Source organism: Penicillium rubens (genome assembly GCF_028828025.1).
Source record: "Penicillium rubens strain IBT 27055 chromosome Unknown utg000002l_segment0_segment0, whole genome shotgun sequence".
NCBI lineage: Eukaryota > Fungi > Ascomycota > Eurotiomycetes > Eurotiales > Aspergillaceae > Penicillium > Penicillium rubens.
Genome location: NW_026890600.1, coordinates 1,935,322 through 1,951,873, shown reverse-complemented (window position 1 = coordinate 1,951,873; position 16,552 = coordinate 1,935,322). Strand labels below are relative to the sequence as shown.

Below are 16,552 nucleotides of genomic sequence, written 5' to 3'. Positions count from 1 at the left end.
TCTTTGTGTGTCTGCCGTGTCATAACCAGGGTGTGTGCGGTTGCAATGTGCTCTTGGCATAGCGACGGCGTTTATTAGGTCTATTTGACTTTGTTTTTCTTTCTTTGTCTGTAGTTCCCAGGAAGTCGTGTGTATCTGTGAGAATCTCTATGTACAATTTCAGTTCCATATACTATCCATGAACCACTTGGGATTCCGTCTACATCAAGGTGATCAATGTGCCTAGGTTGAAATAACTCATTTACATCCATTCCGATATAGCCAAGTTTCACGAACAGTACATTCCAAAAAAGAAACAACGCTATATCGCTTATTCAACGCCATAAATGCAAAAGGTGGTATCACAAAACATCAAATCAATAAACATCCCGATTAACCTGCCACGACATAATCATCATCCAAAGATAGAAAACCGTATTAACAAGCTCAAGTGCAAAGGCAGTTTTCCAGCAATTGCCTATGAAACCAGTCAGTCACCGACATAACCTTGGAAAAAGACATAAAAAGACAAAGACTCACAAATGGTACTCTGCGTCAGCCAAGCCAAGGTATTGATATTATTCCCCCAGGCCTTATTATCCTCCACATAGATCCGGCAATTATCATTCACGTTCGCGACAACCCCATACAGCTGCAGCGAAGTCTCAATCAGACCTGTCAGCCACAGCACAAGGAGAATAAAGCTGCCGATGATGATAATCCCCGGTAAGAGGAAGTGCCGCGATGCAAGGACCATAATTAGGAATATGAAGCAGACCCCGAGTGCGCTGCACACGACCATGTAAGGGAAGAGCCTGGATATTGTTAGTATACATCGCGTGTTTTATGTGACAAGTCCGACATGTAAGAATGTGGGGTGGAGATTCCAATGTTGTAAGAATGCATCCTAACCACATAGTATACATATAGATATAGTCACTTACCATGGTGTTCCGAGATGCATTTGTGATTGCACAACTATGAACCAGGAGAATATCCCCAGACATGTTGCTGAGCACGATAGGACGACCATAATCCAGATGTTGAGTTGGAGCTCGGGCCAGTGGTAGCGACGGCGTGCTTCGGGGCGCTTGCGGACTGCCATTTTATTGTGTGTGGGATGTGGATGGGAGGTTTCTGGAGGTGTGTTGGATTGTGTTGGATTGCGATGGATTGCGATGGGTGGAGCTTGCGATTGCGGAGTGGGTTGTGTGCTTTATACTGGTCTTGTATACTGCCCGACGCAGGCTTCGATGCCCTATTGTTGCAGGCTTGGGGATGCGATGGCCAGATCGTGAGTCAAGTGATTCAGTTCTGAGAGGACTGGTAGAATCGTATGGATGTTTCTGGTGAGGCGCGATTAGGACAGCGCATTGGGCGCCCTTGAGGGAGGCCCTGAGGTTTGGAGATGCGACGTGGATACTTACAATTGCGCATGAACCAGCTAAATGAGAGAAAAGGCCAAGATATTCGTAAAGAAAGAAGGAAAAATTAAAGAAACAAAATAAAATAAACAAAAGGCCGGGGAGGGGAAAAGTAAAGAAATTGGGGTGGCAGGGGATTTAGTGGTTTTCAGTGGCTTTCAGTTGAGTTGATCGACTTGGACATTTGAATACTTCAGAGGTTTTTGTACTGAATAACTCAAGTCTCATTTAACTGTTTAGCACATCTATCTTTTACGCCATTCATCAAATCTTTTATAGAAGGGTGTCGCCCAATGCACTACGCACCAACGAACACCCCGCTCGAATGGTCTCCGAAGCGCCCTTGGCCTCCAGGCTGGGGTTCACCTCAACCAAGTCCATCGCAACCAGATTTCCCGTCTCATGCACAGCTTCACAGATGAAGTCTCCCTCACGCAGCGTCAGTCCACCACGGACTGGTGTACCGGTACTAGGTGCCCACTGAGGATCCAGCGCATCGACATCGAAGGACAAGTGAATGGGGGTGTCGTTACCGATGTGAGCGAGAGCCATTTCAACAACGCGACCGATACCATGACTAGCAGAGGACAGAGATGTTAGCAAGGAAGGTCACATCACCACCACAACCAGGGAAAAATCGAACGAGAACATACCGGTCGATATCGTGCATACTGAAAGCCTTGATACCATTCTCACGCAAGAGCTTCTTCTCCCCACGGTCGACATCACGCAACCCGATATAGACAAGCTTCTGCGTGTTCACGATGTGCTCATCCTGCATCCAGCCAAAGATATCCTTCTTCTCCTCCCGGGCCAGCCGGGTCAGGAATGCCATCGGCATACCGTGGATGTTCCCGCTGTCGCTTGTTTCGGGGATATTGATATCGGCGTGGGCGTCGACCCAGATGACGGCCATTTCGCGGCCCAGACGCTCGCGGATTGCCTTTGCTGTGCCGGAGACGGTGCCGATGGCGATGGAGTGGTCGCCGCCGAGAGTGAGTACGAACTTTCCGTCCTTGGCGTAGTCGTAGACCTGTGAGCTGAGCTTCTCAGTTACGGCGCTGACGGCTCGTGGCTTCTTCATGCCTCGGTGGTCGGGGTCTTCGGTGGGGATGTCCTTCTCGTAGTAGTGGACTGTGTCGTCGTGGTGGACGTCGTAGTCGAGATCCTCGCTGAGTTGGGTTAGGAGTCCTGACTCGATGAGGGCCATTGGGGCCGCTTCGACGCCCTTCTTGCACTGTTGGTGGGGGGTTAGTATGATCTATGATCTATAGCTTCTGCACTGTCTTACCTGGCCGCCATTGAAACCAACGGCAACGACGCCGAGCTGGTTAGGGTGTGAGAGGAACCGCGAAGTGATGGTAGAAGGTTGAGTCATTGTGTAGGATATGTATAGAATGTAGTAGGAAAAGGAAGGAGAGGAAGAAAAGAGAGCTAAGATCAAGATAAGATAAAAAGTGGAGCCTCGATCAGAGAGGTCAAAGATGTCAAGATGTGATTTTACTTTGAAAAAGAAGAAAAGAAGAGGACAACTCTTCCTTTTAAATATCTCAGAATTTGTCTTAGGTCTTTCCCATTAACCCCCGACTTCAACCGGGGCGGTGCTTTCCTTCCTTGCGCGATGCCCGCGAAGTCGCTAAAAACTGCTTTTAGCGATCAGAGCGACTCCGCCGGATCTCCATCACTTCCGTTAAGTACAGGTTGAGGAGAGCTCCCCCTTTTAGGGCCATTCGGTGTCCCACAGGCTTTTGTCTTGACCTGTTACAGTGCAGCGATAGACCGGGAATTTCTGTCGTTTCATTTCCGGGCTTTTTATTCAGCGTGGGGTGGTATCGGAGCTCCGGCAGAGTTGGAGAATAATTGATAAAGGCCACAGTTTTGGGTATCATTGATGCGTAGAGTTTATTTTATACTATACTATATACAAGCTATCCCAGAATCAATTCCCGGAGAATCTCCTCTGCCTTGGGCGCCTCCACCCGGCCCTTCTCGCCAGTGCGCATCATTTGCCCCACGAACCATCCTAGTTTACCCAGTTGATTCTTGCTGCGGATCTGCTCGACCATCTGAGGGTTCAGGGCAATGACCGACTCCGCTAACGCTATATACTCTTCCCGCGACAACGGCCGCAGCAGGAGATTTTCCTCCTCAAGTAGTTGCGGCACTGGTCGATGATCCCCGTCAAAGATGGTGGCCAGCACCTGTTTGGCTGTCGGGCCGGTGATGAGTTTCCGCTGCAGGTGATCGATGAGATGGGCTAAGGATCGGGTTGGGACAACCTCAGCATCCCATGCCTGGTCTGCCTTGGTCAAGAGACCGCCCAGCTCGTGCAAAACCCAGTTGCTTGCCACCCGCGCGAGACCAGCGCGCGTTTTATCATCTCGGTCTACTTGAAGGCTGCGGAGGATATCCACCACATCGTGGTAGTATTCGAGGCGGGCTCCGTCGTCCAGCTCGATGAGTGGTTTGGCGTCTTCGATTGGCAGATTAAATTCAGATCCGACAAGCAGTGTAAGAAGAGCATCAGGTGCTGTCGGAAGAGATTCTCTGAGCCTAGAGAGCAGATCCTCTCCAATGATCAGTGGTGGAATGTCAGGATCAGGCATGTAGCGGTAGTCGACTGAGCCCTCTTTGCCGCGAAGTCTGCGAGTTTCAGTGCTGCCGATCGCCCATCCACGTGTCTCTCCTTCTATGACACCGCCACTCTCGAGCACCTCGATCTGACGGTTCTTCTCAGCAATGATGGCATCCTCTACCGCCTTGAAGCTGCTGAGGTTCTTGATTTCGGTACGCTGACCCAGCCCAGTAATCCCATCGTACTGATGTTGCCCGGCTGCTTCGCCTCGGCGTCGGACGGAGACGTTGACATCTGCACGAAGACCACCCATCTCCATTCCCGTAGTCACGGCACCACACGATTGTACAATGGCTTGTAGTTTCCGCACGCATGCTGCGGCCGTTGCAGGAGTGTGGATTTGCGGCATGGTGATGATTTCGATAAGAGGATGGGACACACGGTTGAAGTCGAGAAGTTGTGTCGAGGGCGGGTATTCCTGGGATTTGGCTGTGTCCTGCTCCAACTGGAGTTGTTTGATGTCAATACGAACCCGTTCGCCGTCTTCCGGGGCGATTCCGTCATAATCAAATAGGTCAACGTAGCCATTTCGCGCGAATGGTTCTAGAGATGGTCAGCATATTCCAGCGTTTGAATGAGGGACAGTACTTACCATAGTACTGTGTGATTTGATACCCCGCCGGTTGATCCTGGTAGAAGTAATGTTTCCGATCAAACCGACTGACTGGTTGTATCTCACAGTTCAGTGCAATGGCAGCGCGGAGAGCTGGGAGGAGTGTTGCGATTTGGAATTCCTGTCTCAGATCAGCCCTGGCCCTATTTCACAGCATTGTAAATATAACACTAACCGGTTGGCTACCCGGGAATGCCAGATCGAACAAGGCAACGTTGGAATTCGGAGTTTCACTTGTCGAAGTTGGTGCCCCTATTCAATTTATGAGAGGATGACTCGTAGTCTCCGAGAGTAAAGGCGTACTGACGGGAAAATAATTTGGCCTCTGTATCCAACTGCGCGTGGATCTCCACGCCCACTGTCAGTTCCCATTCTTGCCTCGAAGCCTCCTCTGTTTCCTTGCGTTGTTTCTTGTGTGACCGAAGCGCTTTGGCTTCCTGCTTGAGTTGTTTGCGGAGGGGAACGCGATCTGCGGAGGTCGGCGGTTGGAGATAGCGGTTTGGCGCGGAGGAGAATGAAGCTTTAGGAGATGGAAGGGATGACCGAGTCAAGCGTCGAGCGCAAAGTGAGCGGAGCGTACCGCTGCCGATCCATGATCGAAGCATAGAGAGATTGGACTTGGGTTGTTAGTGTTGAGCCTTGCATGACGTGAATTTGCGGGAGAAGCTGGACTTGGCGATCTGCAGATCATCGACTTTAGCCTCGAGGGACACCTTTTCTTGACACCTTTTTAATTATACTACAACATCGAACGCTTCTCAAAATTCAAAGGAAAACTGGATATTAGAATATCTCTTAAGCCTAGTATAGTTATAAATTTTTCCTAACAGTGCTTAGTCCCTATATTTACCACTGCAGTGACAATGCCTACCTAGTTACCTGATTCAGCTGGAATAGCTTCGCTTCTATTTATATATCATAGGACAATTCTTCCAGTTTCATTCGACTTCGCTTCCCGTCTAAGCCCAGACTCATTCGGTCTCTGCGGTTATCGCAATCCGTCTTAGGTTGAGCCACCTAGTAGAAGGAAAACTGCGTAAATCATCCCAGATGATGGTCATGGCAAGCTTCAAGAGTCTTATTTCTCTCTCTATATACCATCAAATTCAAGCTGACTTAAACATCATCAATCTTCTCCCGAGCGGCAGCCTGCTCCTCAGCAACTACATCGGCAGGGATGCGGTCTGGTGTCGTGTTCACAAGCATAATCATAGGGAGAAGAGAAGCCCCGAGTAGCCCAAAAGTCACGCCGCTAGAAAGCCTGTTAGACATATGCTTGACAAGTGGGTATATAAGTGAAATGAGGTGACGTACAATCCAATCAGAGGGTTACTCGTCGTTTGGGTGTTCATGCCGTAGGCAATAGCCTGTCCAATAGCCTCGATGCATCGGAATGCAGCACCGTTACGAACATTTTCTAAAGTGACCATTAGCATCCAGGGTTTTCCTTATCACCTGGAATTCCTTGGGATACTCACCCTGCGCATCTGTCGCGAACGATGATAGGAGCCAGTACATGTACGACTGCGACAACGGACCTGTAGTCTGCACGAAGAAATACGGCAGGAAGGACGAAGGGTATAGTCCATCATCCCAATCAATAGCGCCAGGATCATGGCGATTGAACTTAACCTGCATAATAATGGACCAGATGTACACACCGAAGTTGAGGATAACAACGGTGTATAGGCCAATCTGGGCGCGGCGGCGCTGGCTGAGGCTCTTCATGTCGAGGATAAATCCGAGGCCAAAGCAGCCGATGCTGTGAAAAGAGGTTAGTTATTTCGTGAGTGACAAGTAGACTCCATAGCCCGGACTTACATGCAGAACAAAGGCGAAATGAGGGACGATAGGGCGCGTGAGCGGACGGTGAAATAGGTTCCCAAGTAGGTAGTCCAGGTACCGCTGGCATATCTGTTAGCCTTTTATTGCCCTTCAATGGTGGGCAAGGGGCTGGGAAACTGGCGTACGTGTAGAAGAATGACCATAGTGCCCAAAGGGAAGAAAATGCAATGAGTTTCGATGTCATGGTCTTCGCAATGCGTTTTACTTCCATCTTGGTAGATAGGGTCTCCGAGGTGACAATTCGAGTACCGTCGGATCGAACAACACGTTCGAAGGGAGTTATTAACAGTGCAAATGGCAGGCTAAGGAATATAATTAGTATCAGTCAGCTCTTCGCTCTTTAGATTGTTCGCTGCGCGGATGCACTCACGCGAGACACTCAATGATCACAAAGGCAATGTAAGTATCGGCAGAGACACCGCCGCTAACCCCTTTCTCGTAGTTCTTCGACAGACTGTAAAAACCGAGATGATAAGAAACTCATCCATGCATCCGTTAGAATATACTTCGGAAAAAGCTTACTTGATTGCACCGCCAACCAGCTGTCCAAGATTCCGCGACACAATCCATAGAGCCAGATACTTCCCGCGGGCACCAGAAGGTGCAAGCGTCATGATGGCACCGGCCTCGGCGACATACCAGCAAGCGGTTCCAATACCGCTAATAGCACCGCTGAGGATGAGGTACTGCAGGAAAGACTTTAATCAGATATTCTGGACTCTGGAAAAGCATTTCAAGCTGTCTATTGACGTCAGGTACGTTGAGGAGGCCTCACTTACCCATTCGTTTCCGAACTTGCTGTTGCAGTAGTACGCCGAACCCTGGATGGGGAAGGACATCGAGCCGATAACGAGGGCCCACTTGATACCGATTTTGTTCACGAGGGGACCACCCAAGAAGCAAACTGATGCGATTTGTTAGTGTATTCAAAGCTGGGATTTAATATTGGGGCGCATACCGACTGCAAGCATGGCATATGTAATCGCCGTCGAGATATTTGACACACGAGGAGAGGCAAGACCACCACCACCGAGGCCTGTAAAAGATAAGCTGCACGTTCAGACCATGACGGGCATTACACTCTAACCTATAATCGCGTCTGACATAGCTGGCCCACAGAACGCCTGGATGCTGAGAAGTATCATCTGCGTCAAACTGTTCTGCCATACCCGCTTCCAAAGCGGGACAGTTGCTCTGTACTGCTCCATGTTAACCCCCTCAGCAATATCCGGTACATTCTCCGGTAAAGGAAGAGAGTCGTCATGTGTCTTGGGGACAGTCTTCGAGTCTGCCATTATAGGATGGTAGGATCACAGCGTGTATAGTGTGAGTGACTCGGAAATATTCTTCAAACCTGTTGCGGCCCATGCCGGTTATTTATACAGGACATGTTCGCATATCGTCTGCACCTCGGGCTTATCTTTCAACCCCGGAATATTTCCCGATTTGTTCCCCTTCTACCTCCAAGGTGAATTCCGTACCATCGGGTGGGGAGTCCATTCTTGGGGTGTGGGGGTTGGTGAAGGTCCACGCGGAACCAATGCGATATCCTCAGCGAAGTACTCGTGTATTAGTACCGGGCGATAACGAGTGACTCACTGGTTGACATCGGCATCATTATCAATGAGTCTGTACCCGTATCTCGAGTGGACAAAAGCCGGGGTCACTGGGGAAGGATTGGTGAAGGTCCACGCGAAACCGATATACCTTTGGCGAAGCATCTCGGACTACCAAAGAAAAGCCGGGGTCAAATATGCGATGCTTATCTCGTACCTTCCGAGGCCCTTTGGCCCTTGGTGGGTCGATTCCCCGCGTTCTCCAGGCCTCTCCAAGGCCCCCTAGCGACCGTTTAGGCGCTTAGGTAACCCCGTGGCTGGCATGGTGAAGGTCCACGCGAAGCTTTTCTCCACTTCGCAATCGACATATTTCCGGAGAGACATCGCTCATATGAAGTCCATCATGATTGGCCTTGATCGCTTCTGTCAATAAGGGTTCAATAAATTGTCGTTTCCCCCCTCCCCAAGACTTTGTTTAATCCTCCTAAGCGTACCGCAAGGTCGATTGCTACAACATGGCTCATTCGCGAGAAAGCACAAAGATTGTCATTGTCGGGGGAGGTGGCACAATGGGATCTTCAACCGCGCTACACCTGATACGCTCTGGATACACCCCGTCAAACATCACCGTCCTTGATGTATACCCAATTCCATCCTTGCAATCCGCAGGATATGATCTTAACAAGATCATGAGCATCCGATTACGCAACGGGCCTGACTTGCAACTTTCCCTGGAGGCTCTCGATATGTGGAAAAACGATCCGTTGTTCAAGCCTTTCTTTCACAACGTTGGCATGGTGAGTCATAATAGCTTCCAGTGGGATATTGAGCAACTTCCATATTTACACACCTTTAGCTAGACTGTTCATCGTCACAAGAGGGTATTGCAAGCCTTCGACGGAAGCACCAAGACCTCATAGACGCGAATATCGGACTAGAGAAGACGAATATCTGGTTAGAGAGTGAAGATGATATTCTGGCAAAAGCCCCGCACTTCACGCGGGAACAGATCAAGGTGAATTTGACCATAAGAAAAAGAATTAGGGTACGAGAGGCTAAACAGATGGCAGGGGTGGAAGGGCTTGTTTTGCGGCGATGGAGGATGGCTTGCTGCAGCCAAGGCCATCAATGCGATCGGAACCTTTCTAAAAAGTCAAGGCGTCAAGTTCGGATTTGGAAGGTATGGCACTGAAATTTTGTGACTTCGTGGAAAAGTCGGTTTTTGCTCATGCGTATTTGCAGTGCCGGGACTTTCAAGCGACCTTTGTTTGCTCCAGATGGGGCGACATGCAGCGGTGTTGAGACAGTAGATGGAACAAAATACTTCGCCGACAAGGTGGTTTTGGCCGCTGGTGCTTGGAGTTCGACGTTAGTAGATTTGGAGGACCAATGTGTTTCGAAGGTCAGTTGTGGACATTTCCTTTGCTGGCGTATTTCAGGATACCCGGAAAGCCAGTTGAAATGGCCATGTCGCTAACTGAAACGATGAATCTAGGCCTGGGTCTTCGCTCATATCCAACTCACGCCCCAAGAATCGGCCCAGTACAAGGACGTGCCCGTAGTATACGACGGTGATTATGGCTTTTTCTTCGAGCCCAACGAGTAAGCAATCGCTCCTAGCCTAACCTCAAAGGCCGGCCACGCTAAATATTCACCACAGACACGGAGTAATCAAAGTCTGCGATGAGTTCCCCGGGTTCTCCCGCTTCAAGCTGCATCAACCTTACGGTGCCACCTCTCCTAAGCTTATATCCGTTCCTCGATCACACGCCAAGCATCCCACCGATACCTACCCAGATTCTTCTGAAGAGACCATTCGAAAAGCGATTGCGAGGTTTATGCCACGCTTCAAGGATAAGGAGCTTTTTAATAGGAGCATGTGCTGGTGCACCGATACTGCTGATGCCAACTTGTTGATCTGCGAGCACCCCAAGTGGAAGAACTTTATCTTGGCCACAGGAGACAGCGGGTAAGTGGATGATACTAGGCTGGACATAGCAATTATCTTGCTGACATCTCTTACAACAGCCATAGTTTCAAGGTTTTGCCCAATATAGGAAAACATGTCGTTGAGTTGATAGAAGGACGCCTACCACAAGACCTGGCTGGTGCGTGGAGATGGAGACCAGGGGGAGATGCCCTTAAGTCCAAACGCAGTGCTCCGGCAAAGGACCTTGCTGAAATGCCGGGCTGGAAGCATGATGCGAAGCTCTGATTCACGTTTGCATTTGTGTGATACCAAATCCGGGCGATCATTAAAGGTCATGAATCTGTCAAGCGTGCATATTACTAGTCTGTAATAAATCAAACAAATTCACATTGATTAGCATTCGGTTCCCTACCTCTATCCTAAACACACAGAAAAGCCTCTTGCATAATTACGATTCATTGGTTATGGTCCCGCAAGTACCTATGTCAACTGTCTAATGCTGCCCGCCTCTTCCAATAGGAAACTTCCCATCCATATTAAAATGTGGTCATCTGGGACATAGGCCTTCAATGCCGTTCGGCTACCAGATAAAATATACTTCCACGGCTTGGAAGTCGGATTCAATGCCACACCCAAGAAAACGAACGACAAAGAAGGGCCTCCAGACTAATATACAGACACTGCAAACCACACAGCTTTCTTATTACATTGCGTCCACCAAATTGCCTTCAACTGACAAAATACTTGGTTTTGGCAGCTCCAGTATGAATGTCAACCCATGACACCTCTAAAGGAAAAGACCTGCTGCAGATCCAGCCAAGAGCATACCAAGCACACCAATAGCAGACTTGGATAATGGTCGAGACGCAACAATACCGGCAGCCGCATTAGCAGTGGAAGTCGCCGTCGAGCCACTAGTACTTGAGCCAGTGCTATCCGCACCAGCGGTTGTGGCAGACAGGGTCACGACGCCAGTACCAGTAGCCGTGGCTGTTGCTGTAGCCGTAGCATTGGCATTGGTGTTGCACCAGACCTCGCCGGGCTCGGAGGCTTTGATCAGGCACTCGGCAAGGGTGCCAACGCTCTGGCCCTGAGCAAGACAGTAGTAGTCGCAGCCGTCATACTCAACGACAGATGCCTCGGAGCAGCAGCTGCTCATGATAGCGGAGTTGTTGCCATGAATAGGCATTGCGCATGCGGCGTCGTGGGTCGGGATATCGTACAGCTTGGCATGGCAGCTGGAGGTGGCTGATGCGGAGGAAGTGGTGGAGGTGGTGGTCGCAGACATGATGGTTTGAAACGAGTGGAAGGGGATATTATACACTTTTTGCGATCAGTTGAACGAGTGGCTTGCTATGTTTGTTTCGGGGTTATTATCAGCTTATATACCCTTGAGTCTGGGTTCCCACTTGAGATGCCTATATCAGTGCTATAATTAGACGGGTTTGCTCGAACAAATCAATGATCCCAATTCACAGGTTCCACTCAGTTATTCGATGGAGTATTCTTTCTTTTGTTTGTCTCTATCAATCTAGACTCCCGGACTTAGCACCCTGTTGGTTATGAGCCTTATGAAGATGAGCACAGGCTTGAGATGCAAGATTCATAGCATCGCTTGACTAAATCGCCGTGCTAAGGCTCAATGGCAGACAGAGCCTCATTTCCAAGTCATAAAGCCTTTTGACCAAGTCAGTACTCAGGCTTGATTAAAAATAGGATGTGGTATTCCGAATATGGCGCTATCGGGCCATCCTGCTTTATCTTTACCCGGCCCGACTGGCCAACATCCGGATCTATGGCAGCCACCTGGGGATTGTGGGGAGCCTCTTAGGTATTGTGCAATTAATTGTGCGAGTGTAAATGAATGCCCAATAGGCTGTGGGAAGTTAGATGGGGTGTCATGGAATGTCCTAACATAATTGCCACTACGGAGTAGTTCATCGTAGAGGCTAAGGTATTGTAAACCAGCCACGTCGGGTCGAACGCTACTATATTTAGTCGGTACTCTTTAACCCATTATTAATTTTTAGTGGAATTGACAAGGGAACGAGGCAATGATATATGAAGTTAAGTAGTGGGGTAACATGCCAATAGAACATGATGCAAGAGGGTTTGGGCTATCATCTAGAGTATAAGTGTCCATAATTAGCAGCGTATAACAGCAATTTATCCTCTCACTACGTAGCGTTACCTTCTGTTCAGACTTTTCGACAACGATGCGATTTATACTCTTCTATAGGACAGTTCTATTTAGCCGGGTGGTCACCAGAAGTCGCTCTAGCCCTCTGAAACTTACGTGACACGTGGTGGGTCATCGGGTTGATATTATCGGTCCATACGGCATATATATTGCCTAAGGGACATGTCAATCAGACATTGATAGTTCTTTGTGACCAGAAGATGAAGACGGAGAAAAGCGCGAAGCTCTTGGCGTCGTGCAATCGAGAGACTATGTGCTTTACTGGAGATGTAATCCAAGGTTGGTTATATATCGAACCGACAGGACTCTACCAAACCACCATCAGGCACATACTCACAGGATGATCTTTCCGAAAATGCACATCCCCTAGAGATAACAGTAAGCACAGAGAATATAATCGTTTCGTTAAGGCAGCCAATAACGAAGTCTCTCACGGTAATCGAATCCATACTGACTTAAGATACGTACCTAGTTAAACAGGCTGACAGCGGCCCCTACCGCCCCATCTCTCAGACTATACTTGTGTATAAGTAGAATTGATCGCCAGACTTTACCAATTCTATCCGGAAAACCATCTTTAGCAGCCACGAATCTTCCATCGAATGATTTTTCACGAGAAGTGTTGATGAGGACCGTAATCACGCCGGCAAGGCCCCACTTCCGTGTCGATCATATTCAGCTTAATAGGGAATGGATGAGTTTATATCCGCCCGCTATCAAAATAGCGGGTTTCTAAGATAGGGGCGGAGCTGCCAAGAGCTACATTGCATATATTGTGGATATTAACGACCATGTCTTACCCTATGGGCAGGGTCTCAGGATGCGTAAGCCAGATGCATGAGACTCTTTGGATGGAAGCTATTGGCTGGAGCTCTATTCTGTGTCAATGAGGTGCTATATCCATAATATCCTCTCACCTGCAGGAACTCCATGAATGTGCTTAGGTCTACTGCATGGAATCATCTCTTTCGATGCTGTCGATCGTGTGGGTGAGTAAAGTTTTAACCGGGCAGACGAGGTGTCGACTTCCTCGAATTGTTGTTAGTAGCCGGATGAAAAGGTATATAAGACCCGGTCTCTGGAGTCTTCACAAAGGTTGAATCAACACCAGCCTCCCAGCGATCTTCCTTGCGTTGAACATTTTATTTCTTTATTGCTCAAGATGCACATGAAAAGTGCTTTGAACCTGGCTATCCTCGGGTGCGCTCTCCTCGCTTCCGCCCATCCAGGACACCATGAGCCCCTCGACGGCTCCGGCGTCCAGTCGTACAAGAGGAACGTCCAGGCTGGCCTGCAGAAATGCTCGACAGAGTTCCAGAACAATGGTCTCCAAGCCCGAGCTGAAGCTCGTCGCAAGGCTAGGGTCGATCTGCACCGCCGTCACCTTCGCGTCCGAGATACCGACGCAGTCCTCAACAAGTCCCACCAAGCCACACGACCCATGTCCCCCTCAATGTCAGAGAAGGAAATCTTCAACTCCCCAGAAAAAGTGTGTCTCCTGGGCCCAAGCCCCGAAGGAGAGACAGGACCATATTGGCTTCCTGGCGAGCGGGTACGCTCTCACATCCGCGAAGGCCAGCCCGGTGTGCCCGTGGTGATCGAGCAGCAATACATCGACGTGGAAAGCTGCAAGCCGGTACCGGATCTCTACGCCGAGATCTGGGGATGCAACGCCACAGGCGTGTATTCGGGCCTGGTAGCAGATGGCAACGGCAATTCAGCGGACGTGTCGAACCGTAACCGGACTTTCCTGCGCGGAATTCAAAAGACCGATTCGGACGGTGTAGTCACCTTCGACACCTTGTTCCCTGGCCACTATGACAGCCGCACCACGCACTACCACAACATCGCGCACTTTCATGCGGAGAGACTGCCAAACAACACCATTGCTGGTGGCAGGGTCTCTCACGTTGCGCAGATCTTCTGGGATCAGGACATTATCAATGCAGTCGAGTCGACCTACCCATACAGCACAAACAACATTCCCATCACGCCTAACGCGGAGGACCGGGTGGTGGGCCAGGAGACTCAGAACACCGATGCTGACCCGATGCTCAACTACGCGTATCTGGGCGACCGTGTTGAAGATGGACTGTTTGCTTGGATTACTGTTGCTGTCAACCTGTCTGCAGTGCACTACCCATACTACACCAATGTCTATACAGAAAATGGTGGTATGGCTGTTGATGGTACTTCCGATGGAAACCCAAGAGTCGTTGATGGTGGGCTTCCTCAGACTGCTTCTGTGTCGAACTAGGGACGCTGCGCTGCCCAGGTGCGCCTAAGTGATTCATAAGAGCATTTAGCGGGCACCTGGGCACTCAGCCAAAAGATCATAGGGACAATCGGAACTTGGAACTTCCGATTGTCACTGCGCGGTATATATACTAGGTTATAACATCCGTTCGGGACCACAGTGTAACTAATTACTCGGCCACGACAAACGTTATGATCCGGTCGCAGTCCTACCCCTTGACTTACGAGACTATCGAATCCCATATCGAATTTATCTTCTAGTAACTGAGTTAAGCCACTATGGATGAGACACTCCCAGATAGCAAAGCCATCACGGCCCCAGTCCCTATAGTCGACGTTGCTACCGAAGACCGACATAAGTCTGTCCTGGCAGCAGATATCACCCATTTTGTTGTTCAGTGAGCACCATTCCAGTTGATGCATTTACAGACGTTCTACTTCTGTGTTTTCGAAGTTTGGCCCGATTGCTAATGGATTTGCCTAAGGCTTTCTGATAAAAGACTGGACTCGCTTATGCAGTCTGTTGCGGAAGTTCCCTACAACTTCAACAAGCCCTGGCCATCCTGGTTTTATATCGGGAAGGTGCTATCAAAGGCCTTCTTTGACAACGAAGAACAACTTGAGTGGCTGAATGCTGTTCGTGTCCGGGACCGGGAGTTTATTGCATTCTCCAATACCGAGAAGAACATCCCAGTTCAAAAGGAACAAAACACTGAAAAGGAAGAACTTCGGGTAGTTGAGGTCGATTTCTCTAAACCCCAGCCTGGTGAAAATTTGAAGTTATTCTGGAAGCCCGCTCGAGGAATCATCTGCCAGAAAGTTCAAGACTGTGAGTAAATGATATGCATACATTCCACCCCTTCGTTTTACTTTTAGCTAATGATATTCTCAAATAGGGTTGGATTATGCATCAAATGAGGGTTGTCATTAGGAGAGCAACACTGGCAGCACTATCGAACTTCCTTCACTGCCTGGAAAAGCAGCGATAAGCTCTTCGGCAAGGATTTCTAGTATTCAGGATGTCCAACCGGCCTCGGTTAACCGCTGAGAGTACTTCTCCGTCGAAAAAGACCAAACTTCCGACCCGTCTGTAAGTAGATCTGGTTAACCTTTGATTTTGCGGTTGTTATTCATAGCTAACCATTCATATTTTAGCCGAGCCTTCTAGATGTCTATATTCTCGTTAAAGTCAGGAAGTTTCCAGAATATCAAGGCATCATGTACAGTCATGACTCAGCCGACAGAAGCCCTGGAGCCCTGGAGTCATCCTGGATGACTTCCTTTTCAGTGTTGAGTACTGGCCCATATCATTAGTCAGCACCACGTGACTGTTCTAGCCTTACAAAAATGGCAGCCAAGATAGGAAACCCTTGGGAAAGCCACGACTAGTTACATACATAATGTATGCATACAATGTTGTATATTGCATGTAGAACATAGAGGGATTGAGAATCGTCATTCTAAACTCAATTATTGTGTTTGAAATCATAAAATTACATTTCAATCTTTACTGTACTGACTTGTTGATCATCTTAATTCTCATCCTCTTTCCATCCTCACAATGTCAGTACCTACTATACTCCCTATAACTACTCCACTACTCCTTATCAATACATTCTTAACAAGGCTCTATGCACGCAATATGGCAGATAAGTGGCGTTGTACAGAGTACAGAGTACATCGTACACTGCTCACATAGCTGCATCACATTCCCCCGCTTTGCTAGACCGCCAGATGCAAGGAAGATCGACCAGCGCATAACTACATGGTCCTTTCTAACTTCAGACACGCATGCATTTCCTTTTCGGACCCAGCAGGACTGATTTGCTGTCACAATCTGGCCCACACTGGACAGTTCAGCATGTTCAGCAGCTCAACAATTCCTCACCATTTTCCTACTTGATTTCTTTGAATCGTGAAAGAGGTCGATCGACAGGGATACAAGGGACCTGCGACACCATTGTCATTGGTCGATCTAAATAAAGCGCCCGGCGCTTCTAAGTTGCTTCAGATTGTTCTCAGACTGACTGTGACGAATTGCAAGTCTCCATCTTGACAAGCATAGCACTTTGGGCTCGTTTCCAGCTGACACGAAAACCTATTTCCAACTCGGG

General features: G+C 48.9%; 8 protein-coding genes across 8 annotated transcripts; 3 read left to right on the top strand and 5 right to left on the bottom strand.

The window, feature by feature from the left end:
* Positions 1 to 356: 356 nt before the first annotated feature.
* N7525_003209 (uncharacterized protein) lies at positions 357 to 1,084 on the bottom strand (the record flags this gene model as incomplete). The annotated part of the gene is made up of 3 exons (XM_002559347.1): positions 357 to 457; positions 520 to 794; positions 924 to 1,084. The coding sequence occupies 3 exons, from the start codon at positions 1,082 to 1,084 to the stop codon at positions 357 to 359; spliced, it is 537 nt and encodes a 178-aa protein (XP_002559393.1).
* A 592-nt stretch (positions 1,085 to 1,676) lies between these two features.
* N7525_003208 (arginase) lies at positions 1,677 to 2,781 on the bottom strand (the record flags this gene model as incomplete). The annotated part of the gene is made up of 3 exons (XM_002559348.1): positions 1,677 to 1,980; positions 2,057 to 2,640; positions 2,695 to 2,781. The coding sequence occupies 3 exons, from the start codon at positions 2,779 to 2,781 to the stop codon at positions 1,677 to 1,679; spliced, it is 975 nt and encodes a 324-aa protein (XP_002559394.1).
* Positions 2,782 to 3,331: 550 nt separating this feature from the next.
* On the bottom strand, positions 3,332 to 5,256 carry N7525_003207 (glutamyl-tRNA(Gln) amidotransferase subunit PET112; the record flags this gene model as incomplete). Its single annotated transcript, XM_002559349.1, has 4 exons — positions 3,332 to 4,581; positions 4,631 to 4,772; positions 4,827 to 4,903; positions 4,959 to 5,256. The coding sequence occupies 4 exons, from the start codon at positions 5,254 to 5,256 to the stop codon at positions 3,332 to 3,334; spliced, it is 1,767 nt and encodes a 588-aa protein (XP_002559395.1).
* Positions 5,257 to 5,767: 511 nt separating this feature from the next.
* On the bottom strand, positions 5,768 to 7,791 carry N7525_003206 (uncharacterized protein; the record flags this gene model as incomplete). The annotated part of the gene is made up of 10 exons (XM_061212637.1): positions 5,768 to 5,903; positions 5,966 to 6,068; positions 6,130 to 6,413; positions 6,473 to 6,556; positions 6,622 to 6,798; positions 6,867 to 6,950; positions 7,019 to 7,182; positions 7,276 to 7,400; positions 7,455 to 7,532; positions 7,584 to 7,791. The coding sequence occupies 10 exons, from the start codon at positions 7,789 to 7,791 to the stop codon at positions 5,768 to 5,770; spliced, it is 1,443 nt and encodes a 480-aa protein (XP_061069658.1).
* A 776-nt stretch (positions 7,792 to 8,567) lies between these two features.
* Positions 8,568 to 10,267, top strand: N7525_003205 (NAD(P)/FAD-dependent oxidoreductase; the record flags this gene model as incomplete). The annotated part of the gene is made up of 7 exons (XM_002559351.2): positions 8,568 to 8,849; positions 8,909 to 9,067; positions 9,123 to 9,232; positions 9,295 to 9,454; positions 9,548 to 9,654; positions 9,713 to 10,021; positions 10,081 to 10,267. 7 exons carry the CDS (start codon positions 8,568 to 8,570, stop codon positions 10,265 to 10,267), a joined length of 1,314 nt encoding a protein of 437 aa, XP_002559397.2.
* Positions 10,268 to 10,769: 502 nt separating this feature from the next.
* Positions 10,770 to 11,270, bottom strand: N7525_003204 (uncharacterized protein; the record flags this gene model as incomplete). Its single annotated transcript, XM_002559352.1, has 1 exon — positions 10,770 to 11,270. The coding sequence occupies one exon, from the start codon at positions 11,268 to 11,270 to the stop codon at positions 10,770 to 10,772; it is 501 nt and encodes a 166-aa protein (XP_002559398.1).
* A 2,074-nt stretch (positions 11,271 to 13,344) lies between these two features.
* N7525_003203 (intradiol ring-cleavage dioxygenase) lies at positions 13,345 to 14,439 on the top strand (the record flags this gene model as incomplete). The annotated part of the gene is made up of 1 exon (XM_002559353.1): positions 13,345 to 14,439. The coding sequence occupies one exon, from the start codon at positions 13,345 to 13,347 to the stop codon at positions 14,437 to 14,439; it is 1,095 nt and encodes a 364-aa protein (XP_002559399.1).
* A 278-nt stretch (positions 14,440 to 14,717) lies between these two features.
* Positions 14,718 to 15,369, top strand: N7525_003202 (uncharacterized protein; the record flags this gene model as incomplete). Its single annotated transcript, XM_061212636.1, has 3 exons — positions 14,718 to 14,836; positions 14,924 to 15,267; positions 15,335 to 15,369. 3 exons carry the CDS (start codon positions 14,718 to 14,720, stop codon positions 15,367 to 15,369), a joined length of 498 nt encoding a protein of 165 aa, XP_061069657.1.
* Between the last annotated feature and the right edge of the window lie 1,183 nt (positions 15,370 to 16,552).